The sequence below is a fragment of the Lucilia sericata genome, unplaced genomic scaffold (genome assembly GCF_015586225.1).
Source record: "Lucilia sericata isolate MDLA Ls3-8-SP2 unplaced genomic scaffold, ASM1558622v1 Contig000858F_arrow, whole genome shotgun sequence".
NCBI classification, from domain to species: domain Eukaryota; kingdom Metazoa; phylum Arthropoda; class Insecta; order Diptera; family Calliphoridae; genus Lucilia; species Lucilia sericata.
In genome coordinates, this window is record NW_023994849.1 from 133,213 (window position 1) to 156,979 (window position 23,767).

A 23,767-nucleotide genomic window follows, 5' to 3' on the forward strand; every position below is an offset into this window, starting at 1 on the left:
ATTCTCATATGAAGCTGTCTAAAGTAATTATCCTAATAATCAAACTTTGGTTTAGTTTAAGCCAGCTATTCGTTATCCTTTTGCGTTCAAACTGAGCAAATTTCGTTTCCTTTGGAGATCAAACTGCTTGATGCAACCTTACTTAGATTGGAAGCTTTAAAAAGGGAATAATTTCTGCTCTTTGAATGTCTGGTTACCTTAGTTTGGCTTTGTTTGATCGAAATTCTTTGAAGTTTGATAGAACTTTACTTAATGAAGTAAAGTGTGAAGTCGTCAAACTTAAGTTTGAAGCGAGCTTACTTAAGTTTGAAGAGTTACATGAGATAAATTTTTGTAGTTGATCGAGTTCCTAAGTGATCGAATTCTAGTCTGATGGTTTATGTTAAGTTCGATTCCATTAGAGATGAAACTGACCATAGGTTTGATATGACTTTAGTTCGATTTAAAGCGATAGCAGCAAACACTTTAAGGCAGCTTTAGTTGGATAAAAATGGTTTTCTTCTGAAAGAAATTGAATCATTTGGAAGTTTATCAGTTTGGCTTTCACGTTTATTAATTTTTGATACAAATGATTTGATGCAAACTTATTGCAGTTTGAAGTGTTATGAGAGGTTCGATACGACTTTAGTTGGATATAAAGCTTTGCTATAAAACACTTTAAAGCTTCTTCCGTTTGATCGAAATGGATTCCCTCAGAGCGAAAATGAAGCATTTGAATGAGAATCATTTTGATCCTTATGTTCTAGGGGGTTTTATACAAATGGTTTGATACAAACTTATTGCAGTTTGAAGCGTTAGAAGAGAAAACATTTTTGCTATTTGGTCCAGTTCTCTAGTGATCAAACTTTAGACAGAAAGATTATTCTAAGTTCGATTATATTTGAGATCAAACTGACTACAAGTTTTATATGACTTTACTTCGATCAACTATCTCAAGTTCGATCAATTGCATCATCATCATTATCTCCGTCATTAACTTCATCAAACTTGTATTGAGTTCGACTTCCTTAGTGATCAAACTGATCAAAGGTTTGATCCAACTTTATTTGGCTATCAGCACACATTATAGTTTGATGATCAAGTACTTCCTTAAAGCTTAATTAGTAAGCTTTTGGTTTGTTTTTAGGTTTGATCTTTTAAACTCTTTCGCAAGTTCGATCAATTGCATCATCATCATCATCATCATCTCCGTCATTAACATCATCAAACTTATCTTTACTTAAAGATCAACTAGATTGATGTATACGATCGCATTTGATTAATGTTGCATGTAGTTCATGAACTGTTTTCGGAAAAGCTTTTATGGGTCATTGACAAGCCAAGTCAAGTACAGTATACGTCGTAAGTGCAGCACGTAGTAATAACGTTGCAGCCTACAATAACGTTAAAACATTCATTCATTCAAAAAACATGTTCGTTTCATTCATACAAAAAAAAAAAAAAAAAAAAAATATTCAATAATGTGAATCATCATCATCGCTTTCGTCAGCATACATACATATAAAGTGATTATCAACGAGGACGATGACTGGGTTTGGACTGTCTTAGTGGCAACTGCAAAACAAGGTGTAGTTTTGTTGGTTGTTTTTTTTTTTGTTTGCTCTCCTTTTTTAAGCCTAAAAACCGAATACGACAGATGCTCTTGTTGCAGTTTTTTTTGTTGTTTTTGCAATTTTTAAGTTGGCCCAAAAAAGCCATCAATAAAACTCTGTTTTTATGGCCTTTTTTTGGGAAACAAGCAACCCTTCTGTGTTTTTTTAATCAAAAAATAAAAAAGAAAGTAATTTTTTGGCCAAACAACTTTACAGCAGGATCATTTGCTAAAGGAAATGACATTAACGAAAAAAAAAACAAGAACAGTTTATAGGATAACAAAGAAAGCATTTCGCCTGGACTTTCTAGAGCCCAACAAATGTTCTTTTAATCAACAATAAATTACATTTATCCTGGTCTTTCTTTTTCCGTTCAATTCATACAATTGAACCCTTTACGTACTTTGCTGCTTAAAAGGTTCTCGGCTAGTAGGCCTATCGTTGTTTGGAAACAACTGTTTTACCGTGTTATAAATTAGAACACTTGTACTATCTGCAGTTCAAGATCACTACAAAATTGGGCAAAATTTAACTGAGAACATAAGAAAAGAACAGCAGCAGCAATAGCAAAAGTTCTTAAAACACTGAAAGAAAACATATCAAATTAAACTAAAATTTCAACATCTTCATTCCAAAAACTTTCAGGCGGGTCCCTGACTTTACAGAAATTTCCTACTCAATTTTCCTCAAAACATATACTACGAAAACATTTTTCTATTTAAAACTAAAAAATTTTCTAAGTGTAGTTTATTTTTTCATCTATATGTAGTTCATTGACCTGTTCTTAAAACGTTTTAAAACTCTGTTTTTGCCCTCCAACAGTTAAACATTTCTATACATATTTTGAGCTTTTTTTTCTTTATACTAATTTATTTTTTGGTATAACCTGGTTATGAAACAATTGTTGAAATTGTTGCTTATGTCTGCGGTTCTTGAGCAAAAAACAACACTTACTCATGGTCTCAAAAAGCCCAGTCAGTTAAGCCAGCTTAGCTAGCAGTAAGTAAACCCATTGACCGCCAAGTACCAGTAACAAATGTTTGTTTGGTTTTTTTTTAGTGGTAATAAGAGAAAATGTACATAAATAACAAAAATTTGTTATTTTAACTGCTAAACAATTTTTACAGTTTTGTTAACATAATTTTCAGTTATTTTAGGCAAATTTTTTTTCGTAAATTTAGTGTTAAACATTTTAAATAAATACAATTAATTAAGAAAAATATGTAAAAAACCTGAAATATGTAAAAAAACTTCGAGGCGGGCCAAAGGTTTTCCTAGCAAGTGAACAAGAACTAGAACAGAACTAGAACAGAACTAGAACAGAACTAGAACAGAACTAGAACAGAACTAGAACAGAACTAGAACAGAACTAGAACAGAACTAGAACAGAACTAGAACAGAACTAGAACAGAACTAGAACAGAACTAGAACATAACTAGAACAGAACTAGAACAGAACTAGAACAGAACTGGAACACAACTGGAACACAACTAGAACAGAACTACAACAGAACTAGAACAGAACTAGAACAGAACTAGAACAGAACCAGAACAGAACTAGAACAGAACTAGAACAGAACTAGAACAGAACTAGAACAGAACTAGAACAGAACTAGAACAGAACTAGAACAGAACTAGAACAGAACTAGAACAGAACTAGAACAGAACTAGAACAGAACTAGAACAGAACTAGAACAGAACTAGAACACAACTAGAACACAACTAAAACACAACTAGAACACAACTAGAACAGAACTAGAACAGAACTAGAACAGAAATAGAACAGAACTAGAACAGAACTAGAACATAACTAGAACAGAACTAGAACAGAACTAGAATAGAACTAGAACAGAACTAGAACACAACTAGAACACAACTAGAACACAACTAGAACACAACTAAAACACAACTAGAACACAACTAGAACACAACTAGAATACAACTAGAATACAACTAGAACAGAACTAGAACACAACTAGAACACAACTAGAATACAACTAGAATACAACTAGAACAGAACTAGAACAGAACTAGAACAGAACTAGAACAGAACTAGAACAGAACTAGAACAGAACTAGAACAGAACTAGAACAGAACTAGAACAGAACTAGAACAGAACTAGAACAGAACTAGAACAGAACTAGAACAGAACTAGAACAGAACTAGAACAGAACTAGAACAGAACTAGAACAGAACTAGAACAGAACTAGAACAGAACTAGAACAGAACTAGCACAGAACTAGAACAGAACTAGAACAGAACTAGAACAGAACTAGAACAGAACTAGAACAGAACTAGAACAGAACTAGAACAGAACTAGAACAGAACTAGAAAAGAACTAGAACAGAACTAGAACAGAACTAGAACAGAACTAGAACAGAACTAGAACAGAACTAGAACAGAACTAGAACAGAACTAGAACAGAACTAGAACAGAACTAGAACAGAACTAGAACAGAACTAGAACAGAACTAGAACGGAACTAGAACGGAACTAGAACAGAACAAGAACAGAACTAGAACAGAACTAGAACTGAACTAGAACTGAACTAGAACTGAACTAGAACTGAACTAGAACTGAACTAGAACTAGAACTGAACTAGAACTGAACTAGAACTGAACTAGAACTGAACTAGAACTGAACTAGAACTGAACTAGAACTGAAATAGAACTGAACTAGAACTGAACTAGAACTGAACTAGAACTAGAACTGAACTAGAACTGAACTAGAACTGAACTAGAACTGAACTAGAACTGAACTAGAACTGAACTAGAACTGAACTAGAACTGAACTAGAACTGAACTAGAACTGAACTAGAACTGAACTAGAACTGAACTAGAACTGAACTAGAACTGAACTAGAACTGAACTAGAACTGAACTAGAACTGAACTAGAACTGAACTAGAACTGAACTAGAACTGAACTAGAACTGAACTAGAACTGAACAAGAACTGAACTAGAACTAGAACAAAACTAGGATTAGAACTAAAATTTTTAAAAATCTTCGCGAAATTTCAGTATTCCTGACAATTTTGAGGCGGGCCATGTGGGGTTCTCAATAAAAATTTCTTAAGTTGTCTTTAAAAGTGTTATTTTCTTCTTAGTTTGCTAAAATTTTTTAATATTTTTGACTTTTTTGTAGGATTTTAAGAAAAACTGGAAAAAAATAAATTTTTGAAAATTTTCATAAATTTTGCCAAAACTTTAAGGCGGGCCAAAGGTTGTTCAATGTCATTTTAAAGCTTAAGTATTGAGGTTTGTAATAGCTATAAAAGATTTTCAAAAATCTTAAGATTTCTACTAAACTTGAGGCGGGCCATGTTGGGAGTTCAACAAAAATTGCCTAATTTCTTGTTTTATGAAAATTTTCTTGCTATTTTGCCGAATTTTTTTGAAATTTCGGACTTATTTTAGCGTAAATTTGTCTTAGGTGATATTTGCCATAAAATAAACATATGTAACCCTCAAATTATACATATTAGCACCTCATAAACAAGATGAATGAAGATTTTTGTTATGCTAATATTTGGCAAAAAGAAAGGAAAACCTTAAAAAAGACAAACTTGTCATGTTGAAGGATTGAATGAATGAAGGAAGCCAGTCAGATGTGAAAACTAATTTGAGTGTCAATCAAATATGAAAAACTACTAGTATACCAGCAAACATAACTAATTTATGTTACATAATCGATGGGAATCAAATGACACAGATACACAACATGACATAAAAATTGTTATGCTTTGTATTATTTGTGTTTTTTTTACTTTTTTGGCAAAAAAAGGCCAAAGGTTTTTCAATTTCCAAAAAAAAAAAGAAAAGGAAGAAACCCCTTGTCATGTTAGCTGGAAACCCCTACTAACAAGCTGCCAAAGAACAAAGCTTTCAATTTCCAAAAAAAAGATACATTTAGGGTTTTTTCTTAGAAAAAAAACCGCCCTTTTTCTAAAATTTCAAAAAAAAAAAAAACAATAAAATAAAATTTTTTTGTTAGAGTAACTTTTTTTTGCAAAAAAAGCATAAAAACAAAAAAAAGAAACATTTAAAAAATTTCACGGAAATCTCTCAGCACTAGAGCACGTGAAAAAAAAAATTGATACATTTAAATTTCAATTTCAAAATTCTAAACTACAACAATAAAAACCTATAAAAAGCAAATTAGTTACTAACGATGTGTTTGCAGGAGAGGTGGTGCATGCAACATGTGTCTGCTACATACTTCTCATAATTTTTTACCTAAACATTGTGGCAACAAAAAAAAAACGTATATTGTAATTAAAAATTTTGTATTTTTTTAATTTTTTCCAAAAAGGGGAAAAACTAGTTTTATTTTCCGTTTTTTTTTTCAAGCAACAGCTTTGTTTTCTAAATCTAATGTTGTATACAATGTTAGAAATTGTTAGAATTTCCTTTACTGCTTTAGGAAACTTGTACTTTAACTCACACCCTTTTTTATGTCATTGCTTAACTAATAGTTAAAGAAAAATACAAAGAATTCCCGATCAAAAAAAAAAAAAAAAAAAAACCTAATAAATGTATGTTTTAGCATTAACTGCTAGTTTTGACAACATTATAATGTTTTATGTGCTCAAAAAGACATAAAACAAGGCAAATAAATCTTTTGAAATAAAAAAAATTCCCTACTAAAGCGGAAATCTTCAAGTTGCAGGCGGGCCAGCATAACAATAAACTTCAGTTTATGAAAATTCATAAACTTAAAAGGTTATATTTGATATAACATGCATTTTTCAGGCGGGCCACATTTTTGTTATAGAAATATTTAGTTTTTTAAACTAAAACCTAAAAAATTCTTTAAATGTAAGCAAAACTAGCAGGAATCATTAAAATTTGAGGCGGGTCAAGTTTTTGTTGTAGAAATATAAGCAAATTTGTCTTAAATACTAGAAAACTTTTGAAATAAAAACGAAAACTCCAGGAATAACAAAAATTTCAGGCGGGCCATATTCTAGTTCTAGAAATATAAACTTGTTATAAATCCTAGAAATATTTTGAAATAAAAGCGAAAGCTTTAGGAATCTTTGAAATTTCAGGCGGGCCAAGTTCTTATACCAGAAATATTATAAAATTTGTCTTTAAAATCAAACAATTTTTGTTAAAAAAAGTAAAACTTGCAGAAATCGCTTTAATTTTAGGCGGGCCATATTATAGTTTAGAAAATAAAAACAAATTTTCCATAAATCGCTCAAATTTGAGGCGGGCTATGTTTTTTATACCAGAAATATAATGGGTTTTGTCTTAAAATCAAAAAATTTTTTGATACAGGAACAAAAACTCTAGGAATCCTTAAAATTTCAGGAGGGCCAAGGTATTCCTGAGCAAATATGAAGAATTATAACTTAAAATCAAGAAAATATGAAAAAAATCCTTAGATTTTTAACAGAAATCCTAAACTTTTCAGGCGGGCCAACACTTTTTTCTAGGAAAATTCAAAAAATTCCTAGATTTTTAAAAGATTTCCTAAAGTTTTCTTCCGGGCCATCTAAACGTTTATTAAAAACTTAGAAATTCAGGCGGGCCAAGCTTTTTATCGGCAAATAAGAAGCATTATAACTAAAGACCTAGAAAATTCTAAGACTCCATAGATTTTTAACAGAAATCCTAAAATTTCAGAATTTTTATTTAAAATCTATAACAGGAATCCAAAAAATTTCAGGCGGGCCATCTATTTTCTTAGCAAATATTAAGAATTTTAATAAAAAAACTAGAAAATTCAAAAGTTGCATTTATTTGCAAGGAAATTCCGAAAATTTTCAGGCGGGCCAACTTTTTTTCTCGGATTTATTAAGCATTTTTACTTTTGCAAGGTATTTCACAAATTTTTCAGGCGGGCCAACCTTTTTTCGCTGGATATATTGAGTATTTTTACTTAAAATCTTAACAAATCGAAAATTTCATAGATTTTTTATGTAAATCCTAAACATTTCAGGCGGCCATCTATTTTCTTAGTAAATATTAAGAATTGATATAAAAAACCTAAAAAATCTAAAACCTGCATCTATTTGTTAGGAAATTCCGAAATTTTTCAGGCGGGCCAACCTTTTCTTCTCATATATATTGAGTATTTTTACTTCACAGCTAGAAAATTCAAAAATTTCATAGATTTTTAACAGAAATCCTAAAATTTTCAGGCGGGCCATTCATTTTCTCGGCACATTTGAAGAATTTTTATTTAAAACCCAGAAAATCCGAAAGCTGCAGACATTTCTAACAGAATTCCTTAAGTTTTCAGGCGGGCCAACTTTTTTAAACAGTGGCCCGCCTGAAATTTTCTTCAATTCCGCAATTTCTAAACTTTTCTTCAGGAATTTTGGATTATTTTATACAAATTTTCAGTTTTCGCTACATTTTTTATTAAAATTTCCAATGGCCCGCCTCAAAATTTCATAATTTCAAAAGTTTCTCTTTAAATTAGTAATTTTTTTTTAAAGTTTTAACATGGCCCGCCTAAATTTTTCTAGATTTTGAAAGTTTTTAAATATTTTTTTATGAAAATGTAAAGAAAACTTAAAAATCTTTACATTTCTTAAATTTTTTGCCAATTTTGTTGAAATGTAAAACTGGCCCGCCTGAAATTTTCTTCAATTCCGCAATTTCTAAACTTCTGGAATTTTGAATAATTTTATAAAAATGTTCAGTTTTCGCTACATTTTTTATTAAAATTTCATATGGCCCGCCTTAAATTTTCTAGATTTTGAAAGTTTTTGTTTAAATTAGCCATTTTTTGAAAAGTTTTAACATGGCCCGCCTCAAATTTTTTAGATTTCGAAAGTTTTAAAATTTTTTTTATGAAAAAGTAAAGAAAACTTAATTTCTTAACAATTTCGACAATTTTATTGAAATTTAGAACTGGCCCGCCTGAAACTTTTAAGATTTCATTAAATTTTACACTTTTCTTTTGAAAAGTTTGATAAAAATTTAAAAATCACTTGTTTTTGCTACATTTTTTATAAAAATTCATATGGCCCGCCTCAAATTTTCTTAATTTCGAAAGATTATGTTTTTTTACATATTATTTGGAAAATTTTTACTTGGCCCGCCTCAAATTTTCTCGATTTCGAAAGTTTTCAAATATCTTTTTATGTTAAACTAAAAACAGTAGAAAATTCTTTATTTTCCTTGAAAATTTTTGTGATTTTCATTGAATGCTAAAGTGGCCCGTCTGAAATTTGTTGGATTTTAATAAATTTCTTTACTTTTTTGCTTGAAATTGTATTAAAACCTAAAAATTTTAACATTTTAAAGGGTTTTTATTACAGTTTGATATGGCCCGCCTGAAATTTTTGACATTTTTATAAATTTCTTATATTTCTCGCTGAAAACGTATAGATATTTAATCAAACTATCGCTTGAAGCTATTTTGGTACAATTTTCCTTATGGCCCGCCTCAGATTTACTAGAATTTAAAAATTTCAAGTATTTTTATTGTTTTTTTTATAAATTTTCACTACGGCCCGCCTCAGATTTGCTACAATTTGCAAGTTTTCAAGAATTTTTATCGAAAAATATTCAAAATATTTAGAGGTCCGCCTGAAATTTTTGACATTTTTATAAATTTCTTCTAATTTTAGCTGAAAACGTAAAGATTTTAAGACATAATAACATTTCAAGCCATTGTTGCAATTTACATTTATTATGTATTTTTATACTTTCTTATCAATTTTTAATATGGCCCGCCTCAGATTTGCTATGAATCGAAAGTTTTGAAACATTTTTACGCAAAAATATTAAAAATATTTAGAGGCCCGTCTGAAAATTTTGACATTTGTAGAAATTTTTTTCTAATTTTTCTGATGAAACTACATAGATTTTTAGACAAACTAACACTTGAAGCCATTTTTTGTACAATATTCTTTATGGCCCGCCTCAGATTTGCTAGAATTTGAATTTTTTAAGTGTTTTTTATTAATTGTCAATATGGCCCGCCTTAGATGTTGTTTAATTTAAAAGTTTTTAAGCATTTTTGTATAATTTTCATTATGGCCCGCCTGAAGGTTGCTTTTATATGAATCTTTTAATTATATTTTATAAATTTTAATTACTTTTTAATATGGCCCGCCTCAGATTTTCTAAAATTTGAAAGTTTTATACAATAATTACAATTATTCCATTGGAAAACATGATGGCCCGCCTTAAAGTTGTTGTAATTGAATAGTTCCATGTATTTTCATTGTTTCTTATGAATTTTTTATATGGCCCGCCTCAGATTTTTTGTAATTTGCAAGTTTTAAAGAATTTTTATAAAATTTGTAATGAATTACATTAAGACCCGCCTGGCGGTTGCATTATATTAAGATTTTTATTGTTTCTTATGCAGTTACAATATGGCCCGCCTCAGATTTTCTATAATTGGGAAGTTTTCACGAATTTTTATAAAATTTTTAATGAATTACATTAAGGCACGCCTGAGAATTGCTTTAATTTAAAACTTTTAGATATTTTGTATTTATTTTTATTAATATTGAATCTGGCCCGCCTCAAACTTTCTATAATTTTAATGTTTTGTAGAATTTTTATAAAATTTTTAATGAATTACCCTAAGGCCCGCCTCAGAGTTGCTTTAATTTCAAACTTTTAGTTGTTTTTTATAAATTTTTATTAATATTTAATCTGGCCCGCCTCAGATTTTCTATAATTTAAAAGTTTTAAAGAATTTTTATAAAATTTCTAATGAATTACCTTAAGGCCCGCCTCACATTTGCTTTATAATTAGATTTTTAGAAATTTTTATTGTTTCTTATGCAGTTTCAATATGGCCCGCCTCAGATTTTTAGTAATTTGAAAGTTTTGTTTAAATGTTATTGATTTTTATATAAAATTTTCTTAAAAAAAGTTTTATTTTTGAAAAAATTTTAAAGTTTTTTTTTAAGAAACAATTTGCAATTAAAAAGTTTATTTTTCATGTTCGATTTATATTTGTATAGAAATTTGTATAGCTCACAGCAGGATATTTTTACGCTAGTTGAACAAGACATTTTTTTGTGACAATAAAAAAAGGGGGTCAGCGAGGAAAAACACCCTATTTTTAAGGGGTGCATGTTTAATGAGCAAAAAAGGAAGATATTTTTAGGTAAAAATTAAGAAATGTTTACTACAGCACTTGAAATAGCAATAAAATTTGTTGTTTGACAAAAAACTTTAAGAAAAGCAGAAAAAAAATCAAAGGTTAAAAAAATCTAGAGGAATTGAAAGAAAGATTAGAACGTGCGAAAGCAGTAGTGAGGCCTAAAAAACCCAACGATTCCCAAAGAATATAGAAAATTAGGGTTTTTTTGTATGGTTGTGTTTTTAAAGGCGTGTTAAATACCAGCAATTGTGGGTTTAATTGGAACTCATTAAAAACATAAAGTTATAGAAAACTACTTTTTTTGTTTTAAATAATTACAAACTACTTAAAGGTGAAAAACTAAAAAACTAAAAGAAAATTAGGAAATTAATTAAAAAAAAAAAACGGTAAATACCTTGAGGTGCCAGCACCTTCCATTTGCTGTCGATCTAAAGGTGGATCGAAAATTTGTTCACGATCCTCTTTTGACAATTCCAATTCGGCAAATTGATCCAATTCTGAAGCCATTTTTATTTGCTTTTTTAAATAAGTTTTCTTGTTTTTTGGTGAGAAATTTAGTTAAATTTAGGGATTTTTTGGAAATTTTGGAATGTTTTGCTTGATTTTTTTAAAGATTTGGTTTTTTAAGAAATTTTCGAAAAATTTTTTTCCAGATTTTTTTTTTTTTGAATTTACAGTCAATTTGCCAAAAACCTATAATGAAATAAAAAAAGAATAGAAAAATAAATTAAACATAAAATTGCAAAATTTAACAAAAAAAAAAATTATAAAAAATATAGTTTTTTATAAAAAATTTTAAAGGGAAAGTAGGGTGAGGAGGAGGAGGAAACAACTACAATCTAATTCAATCTGCAACTTAAATTTAATTCCTTTTTTATCCTCAACCTAACTGTCATTCTTAAACTGTCATTTATTGCTTCTCTTCCTCTCTCTGTCTGTCTGTCTGTCTGTCTTTCTCTTTTTCATAACATCTATGTTTTTTTGCCTTTTTTCCAAGTTTTTCCTCTTCCTTTTTTTAAAAGTTTTACTTTTGTTTTTGTTTCTTTTTTCTTTGCTTCTCTCTTTTCTTTTAATTTGTTTTTCTTTTGCTCTCCCCAGTTTGACATGTAACATGTGACATTTGTTAATGTTTTAGGTCATCCAAATTTAAATCAATAAATTGATTTTTACTCAGTCACACAACAACAACAACAGAAAACAGTTAAGAACACAAAAAACTTGTTACAAATTATGTCAAAATTATGTGGTTGAAGTGTCATGTCATTTGTTCATTCCATTACTTAGCCCTCTCTCTCTCTCTTGAGGCTTAATAAGTGCCAACTATTGAAAATGGTTAATGAGGTAATAATAGTTATTGTGACATTTAAACTTGTAACAGTGGAACCCAAATAAAAGGAACTTTTGTTAAGGACAAGTGTTATGACAATTATCACAGGTAAAAACTTTAACAACTACAATTATCACTCATATATCTAATAATTTTCAAAATTACAACTTGACCTTTAATACTCTCCACATAAAGAGCTTAAGATCTGATCAAATATCGCCCTCGTTTTCTAAATTTTCTTGTCAAATATATGTTTTGGTTTAAAGTCCAACTGACAGCATCAATTATCACAAGTTTGTGAAAGATTGTCATTCTTTAAGATCGCACAACTTTGACAGAATCAAATAAAACTTTTAACGATCAATGATCACCAATTATCTCTCAATATCGCAAGTTTGAAGAACTTTGAAATAAAGAACAACTATCACAAGTTAGTATTACTTAGTCTCTCGGAAACTAGTGATCTTTCAGTCACTGATCTTTGCTGATTACTTTAAAATTATTATTATTTCCAGATCCTATTTGTTAATTAAACTTTTTGTTATAATTGCTCTTTAAAATAACTAGTATTTAAGATATTCTAAAGAGATTTGTACAATAAAGCATTCATAACGATCGTTAAGATCATAGCTATAAGCTAAATCTAAAGACAAGATCATTAACACTCCTCTGTGATCATTAGATTCTTTCACCTAGTTATAGGAGCTGTTCAAACAAAGAGATACAAAGAAGTGACCAATAAAGCATTCATAACGATCGTTAAGATCATAGCTAGAAGACAAGATCATTAACATTAGAGTCTTTCATTTAACCAAAGAAGCTGTTCAAACACTGAGATACAAAAAACTCGTAGATCTTTTGAAAAAATTCGATCAGTTGCTAAGTTCTGTGATCTTGCGTTTCAAAAGTTAAAAAGTACTCTATTAAATTCTTATTAATAACATAGGAATGATCACGTTTTGAAACTATGGCCATTTCAGTGACGATCTTTACAATTTTAAAAAGATTGAAAGATTTTCAAAGATCATAGAACAATTGCTGAACTCACAAGATCAGCTTGCCAAGAATCTGTTCAAATACTGAGATAGGAAACAGTTGTAGAGGTGTGATCAGTTGTTATGTTCTAAGGTCTTGCATTTCAGACATGTTGAAGAGATTTATTAAGATAACATAAGAAACTATAATAATTTCAGTGAGGATCAGTCGAATTTTAGACTTTGAAAGATCTCAAAACAACATAGATCTTTGAAAAGAAAGATACTATATTCTGTGATCTTGTTAAATCATTATTATAAAAATATTTCTACAAAACAAAAGATTCCAAAACATTTTAAAGATCAATGTTATAAAGATCTTTAAATTTGAGTTCGATCGAGTAATTAGTATTACTAGAAGTACGATCAGTTGCAATATTCTGTGATCATTTGCTTTTCAAACACAACGATCCTTCGTAGATCTTTAGCAAAGATGAGATCAATTGTTATGGTCTGCGATCTTGTGATTCAGACATGTTTAAAAACTCTTATTAACAACATAGAAAATGTGCAAAGTTTTGAAACTATGATCACTTTAATGCTGAACTTGTGAGTTCAATATGAAAAGATTTTGTTCTAAAAAAGTTTCGAAAACGTTTATGAAGATCGCAAAATTAGAAGTTAAAAACAATTTTGTTGTTTCTGTGATCATCAGTAATTAAGACGCAGTCAAAAGTTATGCGATCGAGTTACTAGTATTAAAGATCTTTTGAAAATCTATAAATAAGATCATTTGCAATGATCGGTAAGCATTTACTTTTCGACATTTTGAAGATCTTTGTTTAAGAATGATTCGAAAACGTTTGTGATTATCATTGATCTTGACACAAATTTGCCGCTATGATCAGTTTGATCTATTCGGTGATCATTAGACATTCGTTTTTAGAAGTTAAGATAGTAAATCTTTTGAAAATCTAGAGTTAAGATTAGTTGCAATATTCTGTGATAATTGATTCCCAAAAATACTTGTGAATGTTGGCAAAATTTCTTGTCAAGATCTTATGTTGATCGTATGATGATCGTTTCTCTGATCATTAGAACTGTTCAACAAGTCAAACTGTTATTGAACAAGTCTCTAGATCGTTAAAATTAATCGCTAAGAGAGTAGGTTTAGAAGATCACATGATCTTGTAGATGAATTTTATGGAATGATCGTAATTGTTCTTGTATTTTAATCAGGAATGAATGAAAAATGATCGATGATATCATAGATATTGTTTCAATTTAATCTTAAGATCTTTAGACTCTAGATCGGTAAATTCAAGCATCAAGAGAAAACGTTCTTCTTTGGCCTTAAACATGACATTAGTTTAATAAAGAATTATCACTGATCTAGCGATCTTATGTTTTTATAAATATTTTAAGAAACATCTTAAAAGAAAGGCCTCAGGGCTTAGGTGTTACTAAGGAGTTAGGGTAGTAAATATAGAGAAAGATTTAAAAGGTTTTGAATGGAATGACTTTAGAACAAAGTGATCTTGAAAGTTAGCTTAATTATGAAAGCTTCAGCATGAAGTTTAGGCTGCAAATTACTATTAGAATGTATTTTATAGATAATGAAATGTCCAACTGACTAAGTGATCGTGGTTTTAGGAGATTTGCAAGGTTTTGGAGGGAATGAATTTAGAACAATGTAATCTTGGTAGTTAGTTTCAGGGAGAAGTTTATGATACAATTTACTAATAGAACCTTTGTAATATAGGTTTTAGGGGATTTGAAGGGGTTTGGGGGTGAGTTTTGAATAAAGGAAGAGATTAGCCGGGAATTTTGAGTCTTTTATGGTGGAATTTTTCATCATTTTAGAACAGAATTCTAAAGAAATGGTTCAAAATCTTACGAGAGGTGGGGATGTTGGTAAAATTTGAAGGTTTTTAAATGCTGGTGGTCCTACGAGCCTTGAAATTCTCAAGCAAAAGACTGAAAACAGAGAGATTTTAAAGAAAAGTTCAATTAGGAATGCTTAAGCATTGTGCTCAACTTCAAATTCTTATGAGAAGTTGGGATGTTGCTCAATATGAAGCATTTTAATGCTGATGGTCCTACGAGCCGGGAAATTCTTTTGCAAAATGCTCAAAACAGAGAGATATAAAAGAGAAGTTTTATTGGGAATGATTTGAAGATGGATTAAACTTTAAAATCCTATAAGAAGTAGGCGTGTTGCTAAATGTGAAGTTTTCTAAAGCTGATGGTCCTACGAGCCACGAAATTCTTTAGAAAAAGGGAGAGAACAGAGAGATGTAAAGGATAAGTTTAATTTGGAATGATTTGGTGATTGGTTAAACTTCAAAATCCTATGAGAAGTAGGGGTGTTACTGAATTTCTTTAGCAAAAGGCTTAAAACTGAGGGATTTAAAAGAGAAGCTTAATAAGGAATGATTTGGGGATGAGCTGAACTTCAAACCCCTGTGAGAAGTAGGGGTGTTGGTAAAATTTGAAAGTTCTTAAAGAGGATGGTCCTGCGAGCCCGAAAATTCTTTAGAAAAGGAGAGAGAACAGCGATATGTAAAAGAGAAGTTTACTTGGGAATGATTTGGGGATGGAATAAACTTGAAAATCCTATGAGAAGAAGAGGTGTTACTAAATGTGAAGGTTTTTAAAGCTGATGGTCCTTCGAGCCGGAAAATTCTTTAGCAAACGCTCAAAACAAAGAGATTTTAAAGAGATGATTAATTAGGAATGATTTGGGGATGGATTAAACATCAAAATTCTATGAGAAGTAGGGGTGTTGGTAAAATATGAAAGTTCTTAAAGGTGATAGTCCTACGAGCCGGGAATTTCTTTAGAAAGAGAGAGAGAGAACAGAGAGATGTAAAAGAGAAGTTTAATTAGGAATGATTTGGGGATGGACATAACTTCAAAATCTTATGAGATGTGAGGTGTTACTGAACTTAAAGGTTTTCTAAGCTATTGGTCCTACGAGCCGGAAAATTCGTTGGCAAAAGGCTCAAAACAAAGAGATTTTGATTGGGAATGGTTTGGCGTAGGGTTAAACTTTAAAATCATATAAGAAGTAGGGGTGTCACTGAATTTGAGGGTTTTCGATAATGATGGTCCTACGAGCTTGGAATTTTGATGGAAAACTTTTTAGATTTTGCTGGTTCTTTCCAACTATTTTTTTTGGAATTTGTAATAAGACTCTACTAGGTGTAGGGTATCAGGAAATAAACCTTTTTTTTCGTTAGAATAAACCTTGATATTTCATTTTTTTTCTACACAAAGTAGAGAAGAGTTCTCTACTTCTAATGAAAAAAAAAACTAAAACATTTACTCACACTCAAACAAATTGAAAAAAAAAAAACAAGAATGAAAATGGAAACAAAAGAAATACGTAAAAAAACTATAACAAGAAGAATATAATAATAAAAAAATAATAAAACTAATTTAGAAAAAAAAAAACTGAAGAAACAGATTTGTTGGCAAGTGAGAAAAAAAAATTTAGGTTTTTTTTCGGGTTTGTTCCAACACATACACTCAAACACACACACTCCCAAATAACAACAAAAAGTACAAACAATAAAAAATGTAAGCAAAAGGGAAGGTTGAAAAAAAATAGAATAGAATCCGTAAGCATAAAAAAAGAGGAGAAAAGAAAGAAAAAAAACACTGTGTATTAGAAAATACAAACATAAAACATAAATTGTATAATGAATGACAAACCAAGAAGACGAAGGAAAGAAAGACGAAAGACTAAAAAAAACTAATTTTAAGAGCAAATATTTGTATTAATTTAATAAATGGAGAGGAAAAAAAATACGAAACGGGAGAGTGCCTATTGGAACCTAGGGAGAGTTTAACAGAAATTATGATTTAGGAAACCACTAGAAAAAAAAAAACAACATTAGGTATTAAATTTTACAACAACTATTTAAATGTATACTAAAAGTCAATAATCTCATAAAAATATGTTTTTTTTTTTCACAAAAAAAAAGATGAAATCGTTTTTAGGCCGGTAAACTAGAGTAAAATTAGGCCCCCTCTTCTTTAGGGGTAAATGACTTAGAGATAATTCAAAGATTTTGTTTAATTGTTGTAGGAGATAAAGTCCAAAACATACACATTTAAGTTAAAAAAAATGGCGGATTTATTATCAAAATTTTGTTAAAAGTATAGAAAAATTAAGAAATTTTAATATTTTTTAAGTAAATTTATTAAAAGTAATAAATTTTAGCTTCAAAAGTACATTTTGGAAAAAAGTACAAAAAAAGTACTTTTAGTACTTTTTATAAAAATCAGTTTTCTGATACAAATTAAACGAAATAGTAATCAAAAATTTATATTTAAGCGTTAAAAGTGCTTTTTTCTAAAAAGTACCAAAAAAGTACTTTTTCATAGGTACCCAAAAAAGTACTTTTTGCACAAAAACACTTTTCTAACAAAAATTAAACAAAATGGTAGGCAAAATGTTTATATAAGGCTTAAAAGTACTTTTTGCAAAAAAGTACCAAAAAAGTACTTTTTTCAAAATGTACTCAAAAAAGTAGTTTTTGAACAAAAACATTTTTCTAGCACAAATTAAATAAAATAGTAACCAAAAATGTATATTTTAGCCTTAAAAGTATATTTTTTCAATAAGTATAAAAAAAGTACTTTTTTCAAAAAGTACCCAAAAAAGGGATTTTTTACACAAAAATACTTTTCTAACACAAATTAAACAAAATGGTGGGCAAAAATGTTTATATAAGACTTAAAAGTACTTTTTGGAAGAAAGTACCAAAATAGTACTTTTTCAAAAAGTACCCAAAAAAATACTTTTCCAACACAAATTAAACAAAATAGTTAGCAAAAATGTATATTTAAGGCTTAAAAGTACTTTTAGGAAAAAAGTACTAAAAAAGTACTTTCTAAAAATATTAGTATTTTTACTCATATCATATGTTCTATCTGTATTTTTCCTTAGAAAATAATGAAAAATTTAAATCAAAAAGTAACTAAAAAAGTACTTCTCAGAAAAGGTATCAGAAAAAGTACTTTTTTTCAAATTCTAAATTTTACCAATTTCTTGAGAAAATTTCGTGGTATGTTGAAAAATTAAATTTTATACGAAATTTAAATCAAAAAGTTCTATTTAGAAAAGGTACCAGAAAAAGTACCTTTTTAAAAAAGAGTAACAAAAAAAGTACTTTTTATGAAAATCTCAAATTTTACTTATTATTAAAGAAAATATAGTATTTTTGTTTATAAAATGCTAAAAAAATATTACTTTTTTCAAAAGGTACATAAGAGAAAAGTACTTTTTCATAAATAATTTAAATTTGACTTCATTTTTAAGAAAATTTTGTATATTTGCTTATGAAATGTAGAGAAATTGAAATTTAAACCAAAATGTACTAAATGTACTAAAAAGTACTTTTTGGAAAACGTACCTGAAAAAGTATATTTTATGAAAATTTTAAATTTCACTTATTTTTAAAGAAAATTTTGTATTTATGCTTATAAAATGAGGAGAAATTGAAATTTAAACCAAAAAGTACTTTTTTGAAAAGGTATTAAAAAAGTACCTTTTTAAAAATGTACTACAAACGGTACTTTGTATGAAAATATTAAATTTTACTTATTTTTAAAGAAAATTTTATAGTTTTGTTTATAAAAAGAGGAGATATTGAAATTTTAAGCAAAAAGTACTTTTTTGAAAAGTTACCTAAAAAAGTACTTTTTTTAGGTAACTTTTCAAAAGAAAATTTTAAATTTTATTTATTTTTTTAAGCAAAATTTTTAAGTACATTTTATAAAAAATCGATATGTAATGACAAAACGATGAAAAAATTAAAAAAAAAAATCAGAAAGAAACGTTTAAAAAAAGTAGTAAAAATGTACTTTTTACTAGAATAAGTCAATAATTTAATAAAAAGAGAACCTTTTTAAAAAGGCAGTAGAAAAAGTACTTAATACAAAATAAGTTTTACAAGAAATATAAGTGTTTTTGTATAAAAATTAAAAATTTAGTAAATGTACTTTTTTGAAAAAAGTAGTAGAAAAAGTACTTTTTTCTAAAATAGAATTTTGTGAATACTTTTTGAGGAAAAATAGTATTTTAGTTTATAAAATTAATAAAAATAAGGGATTTAAGTCAAAAATTACTTTTTTGAAAAAGAGTACTTTTTGAAAAATTGTACTTTTTACAAAAAATCTAATTTAAATTGAGAAAACCAATATTTAACATAATTTATAAGAATTATTTAAGATTTATGGTACAAAATGTTAACAAATTTAAGTTAATTCGAAAAAGTACTTTCTTAAATTAGTAGTAGAAAAAGTACTTTATACAAAAATCATTTTTTTAACATAATTTATAAAAATATATTGTATTTTTGGTTAAAAATGATAAGAAAGAGAAATTTTTGGATAAAAAGTACTTTTTTAAATAGTACTTTTTTATTAAAAAGTACCTTAAAAAGCAACTTTTTCCTACAAAAGTTTTTTTTTTCCAAAATAAAAATTTTTTTGAGTGAAACTTTTTAATTTAACAATTTTTACGTTAAAAAGTACTTTTTTGAAAAAGTACCAAAAAAAGTACTTTTTGGAAAAACTTGTTTTTGGAGGATTTAAAGTAAAATTTCGGCAAAAATTGTTTAAGATTTCATTGGAAAAGTTAAAATTTGAAATTTTTTAAAAAGTATTTTTAACAAAAAATCCCTTAATTTTATTTTAAAACAAAAAAGTACTGTTTTGAAAAAGGTACTTTTCTACATAAAAACTTATTTTTATAGGCAAACTTTTAAATTAAAGACTTTTTAGGATAAAAAGTTGTTTTTAAAAAATATTTTGAACTAAAAAGTACTTTTTTGAAAAACGTTTCAAAAAAGTACTTTTTGGGAAAAACTAGATTTTAAGGGATTTAAAGTGAAATTTCTGCAAAAATTTGTTAAGATTTCTTTAAAAAAGTTAAAATTTTAATTTTTAAAAGTATTTTTTTAACAAAAAATCCCTTAATTTCGTTTTAAAACAAAAAAGTACTTTTTTACATAAAAACATATTTTTTAGGCAAACTTTTAAATTTAACACATTTTAGGATACAAACTAGTTTTTAAAAAAAATTTTGACATAAATAGTACTTTTTTGCAAAAAGTATCAAGAAAGTACTTTTTGGAAAAAAGGTACTTTTTTGAAAAAAAATTGTTTTTTAAGTATAACTCACAAATTTAATACATTTGGAACAAAAAAAGTACTTTTTTTTAAAAGTACCAAAAAAGTACTTTTTTGAAAAAGTACTAAATTTTTTTTTTTTGAAAAAAAAAAAATGTTTTTCTTGAAATTTAAGCCCAATAATAAGAGAAACTATGATAAAAAAGTCAAAATTTCATATGTTGAAAAAGTACTTTTTTAGAAAAATCCCTGATTTTTACAGTTTTAAACCAGAAAAAGCTGCTAGAGTGAAGCTTTTGTTAGATGTTATGATTTCTAGTGTAAAAAAAAAACTATTAACAGTTTTCACCATTTTAGTTTTTTGTTGTTTTGTTTCAAATTATCTAAGTGTTAGTAAAGCTTTTATACATTAGCAATTTATTTAGAAAAAAAAAACAATATTGTACCTACATTTGCTCTAGAATGAGTTTTTGTTTAATAATTTAAAGTTGTTGTTTTTGTTGTTGTTGGTGTGGCGATATTTAGTTGAGAGTTAAGTTTTTTTTCTAGTTTGAAGTTTTAGTTTTAAATTTTCTTTTATTTTAGGAAAATGTTTGAAATGTTGTTTTGAGGAAAAGGGATTTTTTTTTATAATTTTTTTTTATAAAAATGATTTTGCTTTTTAATAAAAATTTTAATTTTTTTCGCTTATGTTATAGTGTGTTTGTTTTTTTTTTTGCTTTTTTAAACAGATGATGTCAGCTTTTTTTTTTTGGTAATTTTTTAGGTTTTTAGCATTTTTTTGTAAAAAAAAATTATGGAATTTTTTTTAAAATAAAATAAATTTTCTTTTTTTAAATAAAACACTCACAAGTTTTAAACAAATTTTAAATATTTTTTTTAAATATTACTTTTACTTTTTTTTTATTAAAAAAAATTTAAACTTTTTAAGTTTTTTTTTTTTAAATTAAAGATTTGTTATTTGTTTTATAATTAAAAAATTTTTTTTAAATATTACTTTACTAATAATTCCCAGTTAGTTGACACAAATAACTTAAAAGGAGTGAACACACACGCGTATTGTGTTTTAAAGTAAAAGAACCGTACGAACAGGAACAAAATTTAACAAAATTTTAAGAAAACAGAAAAACAAACGATATAAAACGTAAAAAAAAACTTAAACAAAATTTTTTTTAAACTAAATTTGTTAAATTGATTTTGTTGTTTTCTTTTTTTGACAGAATTAAAAAAACAGAAACAGAATTTTTTTTGTTGTTTTGTAGCTAGCGGCGCATACGTTTCCACAGAAGGTGTAAAACAAAATTTTTTCTTTGGTTGCTCACGGTTAGGAACGTATTTGAACACTGAACACAATAAGAGAGTTACCAAAAGTTTCAAAGCCGTGCCATCGTTAAACAAACACACACTCGCACACACACACACACACACACCAACACTAAATACTTACACTTACAATAATGCTGCAAATACACATAGATATGCTCAAAAAAAACAGAAAAAAACTATATATGTTTAACATACAAAATGATAAATGTCAAAAAATCTACTCAAAAAACCCAACACACAGATACTCAAATACTTGCACAAACAGCCACATACCCCGAAATTTCACATACCCCCAAAAAAACAATGTTTAAATACTCTCAGTTAAACACACACACGCACACATGAACTCACTTTAACTCCTCAAACTTCCATTGAGAAAAAAAAACTCATTGCCAAAAATTTGAATCAGAAACTTTTTTGGGACTATTTTGTTTAATCCTGAGCTTTAAGGAAGAAAAAAAAACTCAATTTCAAAAACCAGGATTTCTTAAGATAGGAGGTATGCCTATGATTGATCATATATACCCCAAGAGATAGAGAGATAATGACTATGTTCCATTATTGACTTTAGAAGGGCCTACAAAATGCCTCTAGGATTGACTGCATAGATCCCAGGCCCCAGGGTCTTACTATAGAATATTCCAAGATTCGAAAGACTATCCATTATTGACTTTAGAAGGGCCTACAAAAGACCTCTAGGATTGTCTGCAAAGATCCCAGACCCCAGGGTCTAACTATAGAATATTCCATGATTCGAATGACTATGATCCATTATAGACTTTAGATGGGCCTACAAAATATCTCTAGGATTGACTGCATAGATCCCAGAAAGAGGTCTAACTATAGAATATTCCAAAATTCTAATGACTATGATTCATTATTGACTTTAGAAGGGCCTACAAAAGACCTTTAGGATTGACTGCATAGACTCCCCAGAAAGTTGTCTAACAATAGAAAGTTCTAAGATTATCCACAGAGATGTCTAGGATTGACTTCCTGAACCTCAAGAACGATTTTACAGAAATGGCAATAGTTCGAAATCGATTATTATTAACTAAAAAAAGTTCTAAAATTGTCCATATGAATGTATAGGATTGTCTTCTACGGAGATGGCAACAGTTTTACTATTGTCTTTAGACTGCCCTATTGCAGACTATAGAGACCTCAATAATTACAGAATAATGTTGTTCTGGAGTTAGAAGGGCCTACAAAAGACCTCTAGTATTGACTACATAGACCCCCCAGAAAGTTGTCTAACTATAGAATATTCTAATGACTATGATCCATTATTGACGTTAAAAGGGCCTTCAAAAGACCTCTAGGACTGACTACATAGACCCCACAGAAAGTTGTCTAACTATAGTAAGATCTAAGATTATCCACAGAGATGCTTAGGATTGACTTCTTGAACCTCAAGAACGATTTTACAGAAATGGCAACAGTTTAACTATTGTCTTTAGACTGACCTATGGCAGACTATAGAGACCTCAATAATTACTGCATAGACCCCAGTAAGGGGCCTAACTATAGAGTATACTGAGATTTTATTGACTATGATCCATTATTGACTTTAGAAGGGCCTACAAAAGACCTCTAGGATTAACTGAATAGACCCCAGAAATGGATTATTATTAACAAAAGAAAGTTCTAAGATTATCCACAGAGATGCTTAGGATTGACTTCTTGATCCTCAACACTTTTCCTATCGTCTTTAGACTGACCTACGGCAGACTATAGAGACCTTAATAATTAAAGACTAATGTTGTTCTGGAGTTAGAAGGGCCTACAAAAGACCTCTAGGATTGACTGCATAGATCCCAGAAAGAGGTCTAACTATAGAATATTCAAAGATCCTAATGACTATGATCTATAGTCTATAATCGACTATGGAAACCTCAATAATCACAGACAAATGTTGATCTAGAGTTAGTTCAACGACCAACAAGGTCTACAATATATACTCAGTTCTTCTATAGAAAGTTATTGAAGAGATGTCTACGAATCAATAGATCCTTTTTGAACTATAGAAAGGTCGAACATTAATCATAGAAACACCTAGGATTGACTACTTAGAACTCAAGGAAGAGCTTATTGAGCTAAGATCTAGACTTTCTTTTGTCTTTAAATAGTCCTATAACCGACTATGAAAACCTCAATAATCACAGACTAATGTTGTTCTAGAGTTAGTTCTGCGACCAAGAAAGGTATACAATAGATACTCAGTTCTTCCTTAAAAATATATTAAAGAGATGTCTACGATCCAATAGATCTATTAGTAACTATAAAAAAGAGACGTCATAGAGAGACGTCAAGGATTGACTACAT

General features: G+C 28.5%; 1 protein-coding gene across 2 annotated transcripts in view; it reads right to left on the bottom strand.

Moving 5' to 3' along the window:
* Positions 1-21,461, bottom strand: part of LOC119608617 (insulin-like growth factor 2 mRNA-binding protein 1) — a 79,844-nt gene extending 58,383 nt beyond the window's left edge. The window contains exons 1-2 of one of the 2 annotated variants that reach the window (XM_037963097.1): positions 20,567-21,461; positions 11,067-11,365 (exon numbers count right to left, since the gene is read on the bottom strand). In XM_037963097.1, the coding sequence (XP_037819025.1) occupies positions 11,067-11,179 (113 nt within the window). In that variant the 5' untranslated portion in view covers positions 11,180-11,365; positions 20,567-21,461. Of the gene's footprint in view, positions 1-11,066; positions 11,366-20,566 lie in introns of those variants that run through there. The other variant, XM_037963098.1, reaches the window with a different exon arrangement.
* Positions 21,462-23,767: the final 2,306 nt, after the last annotated feature.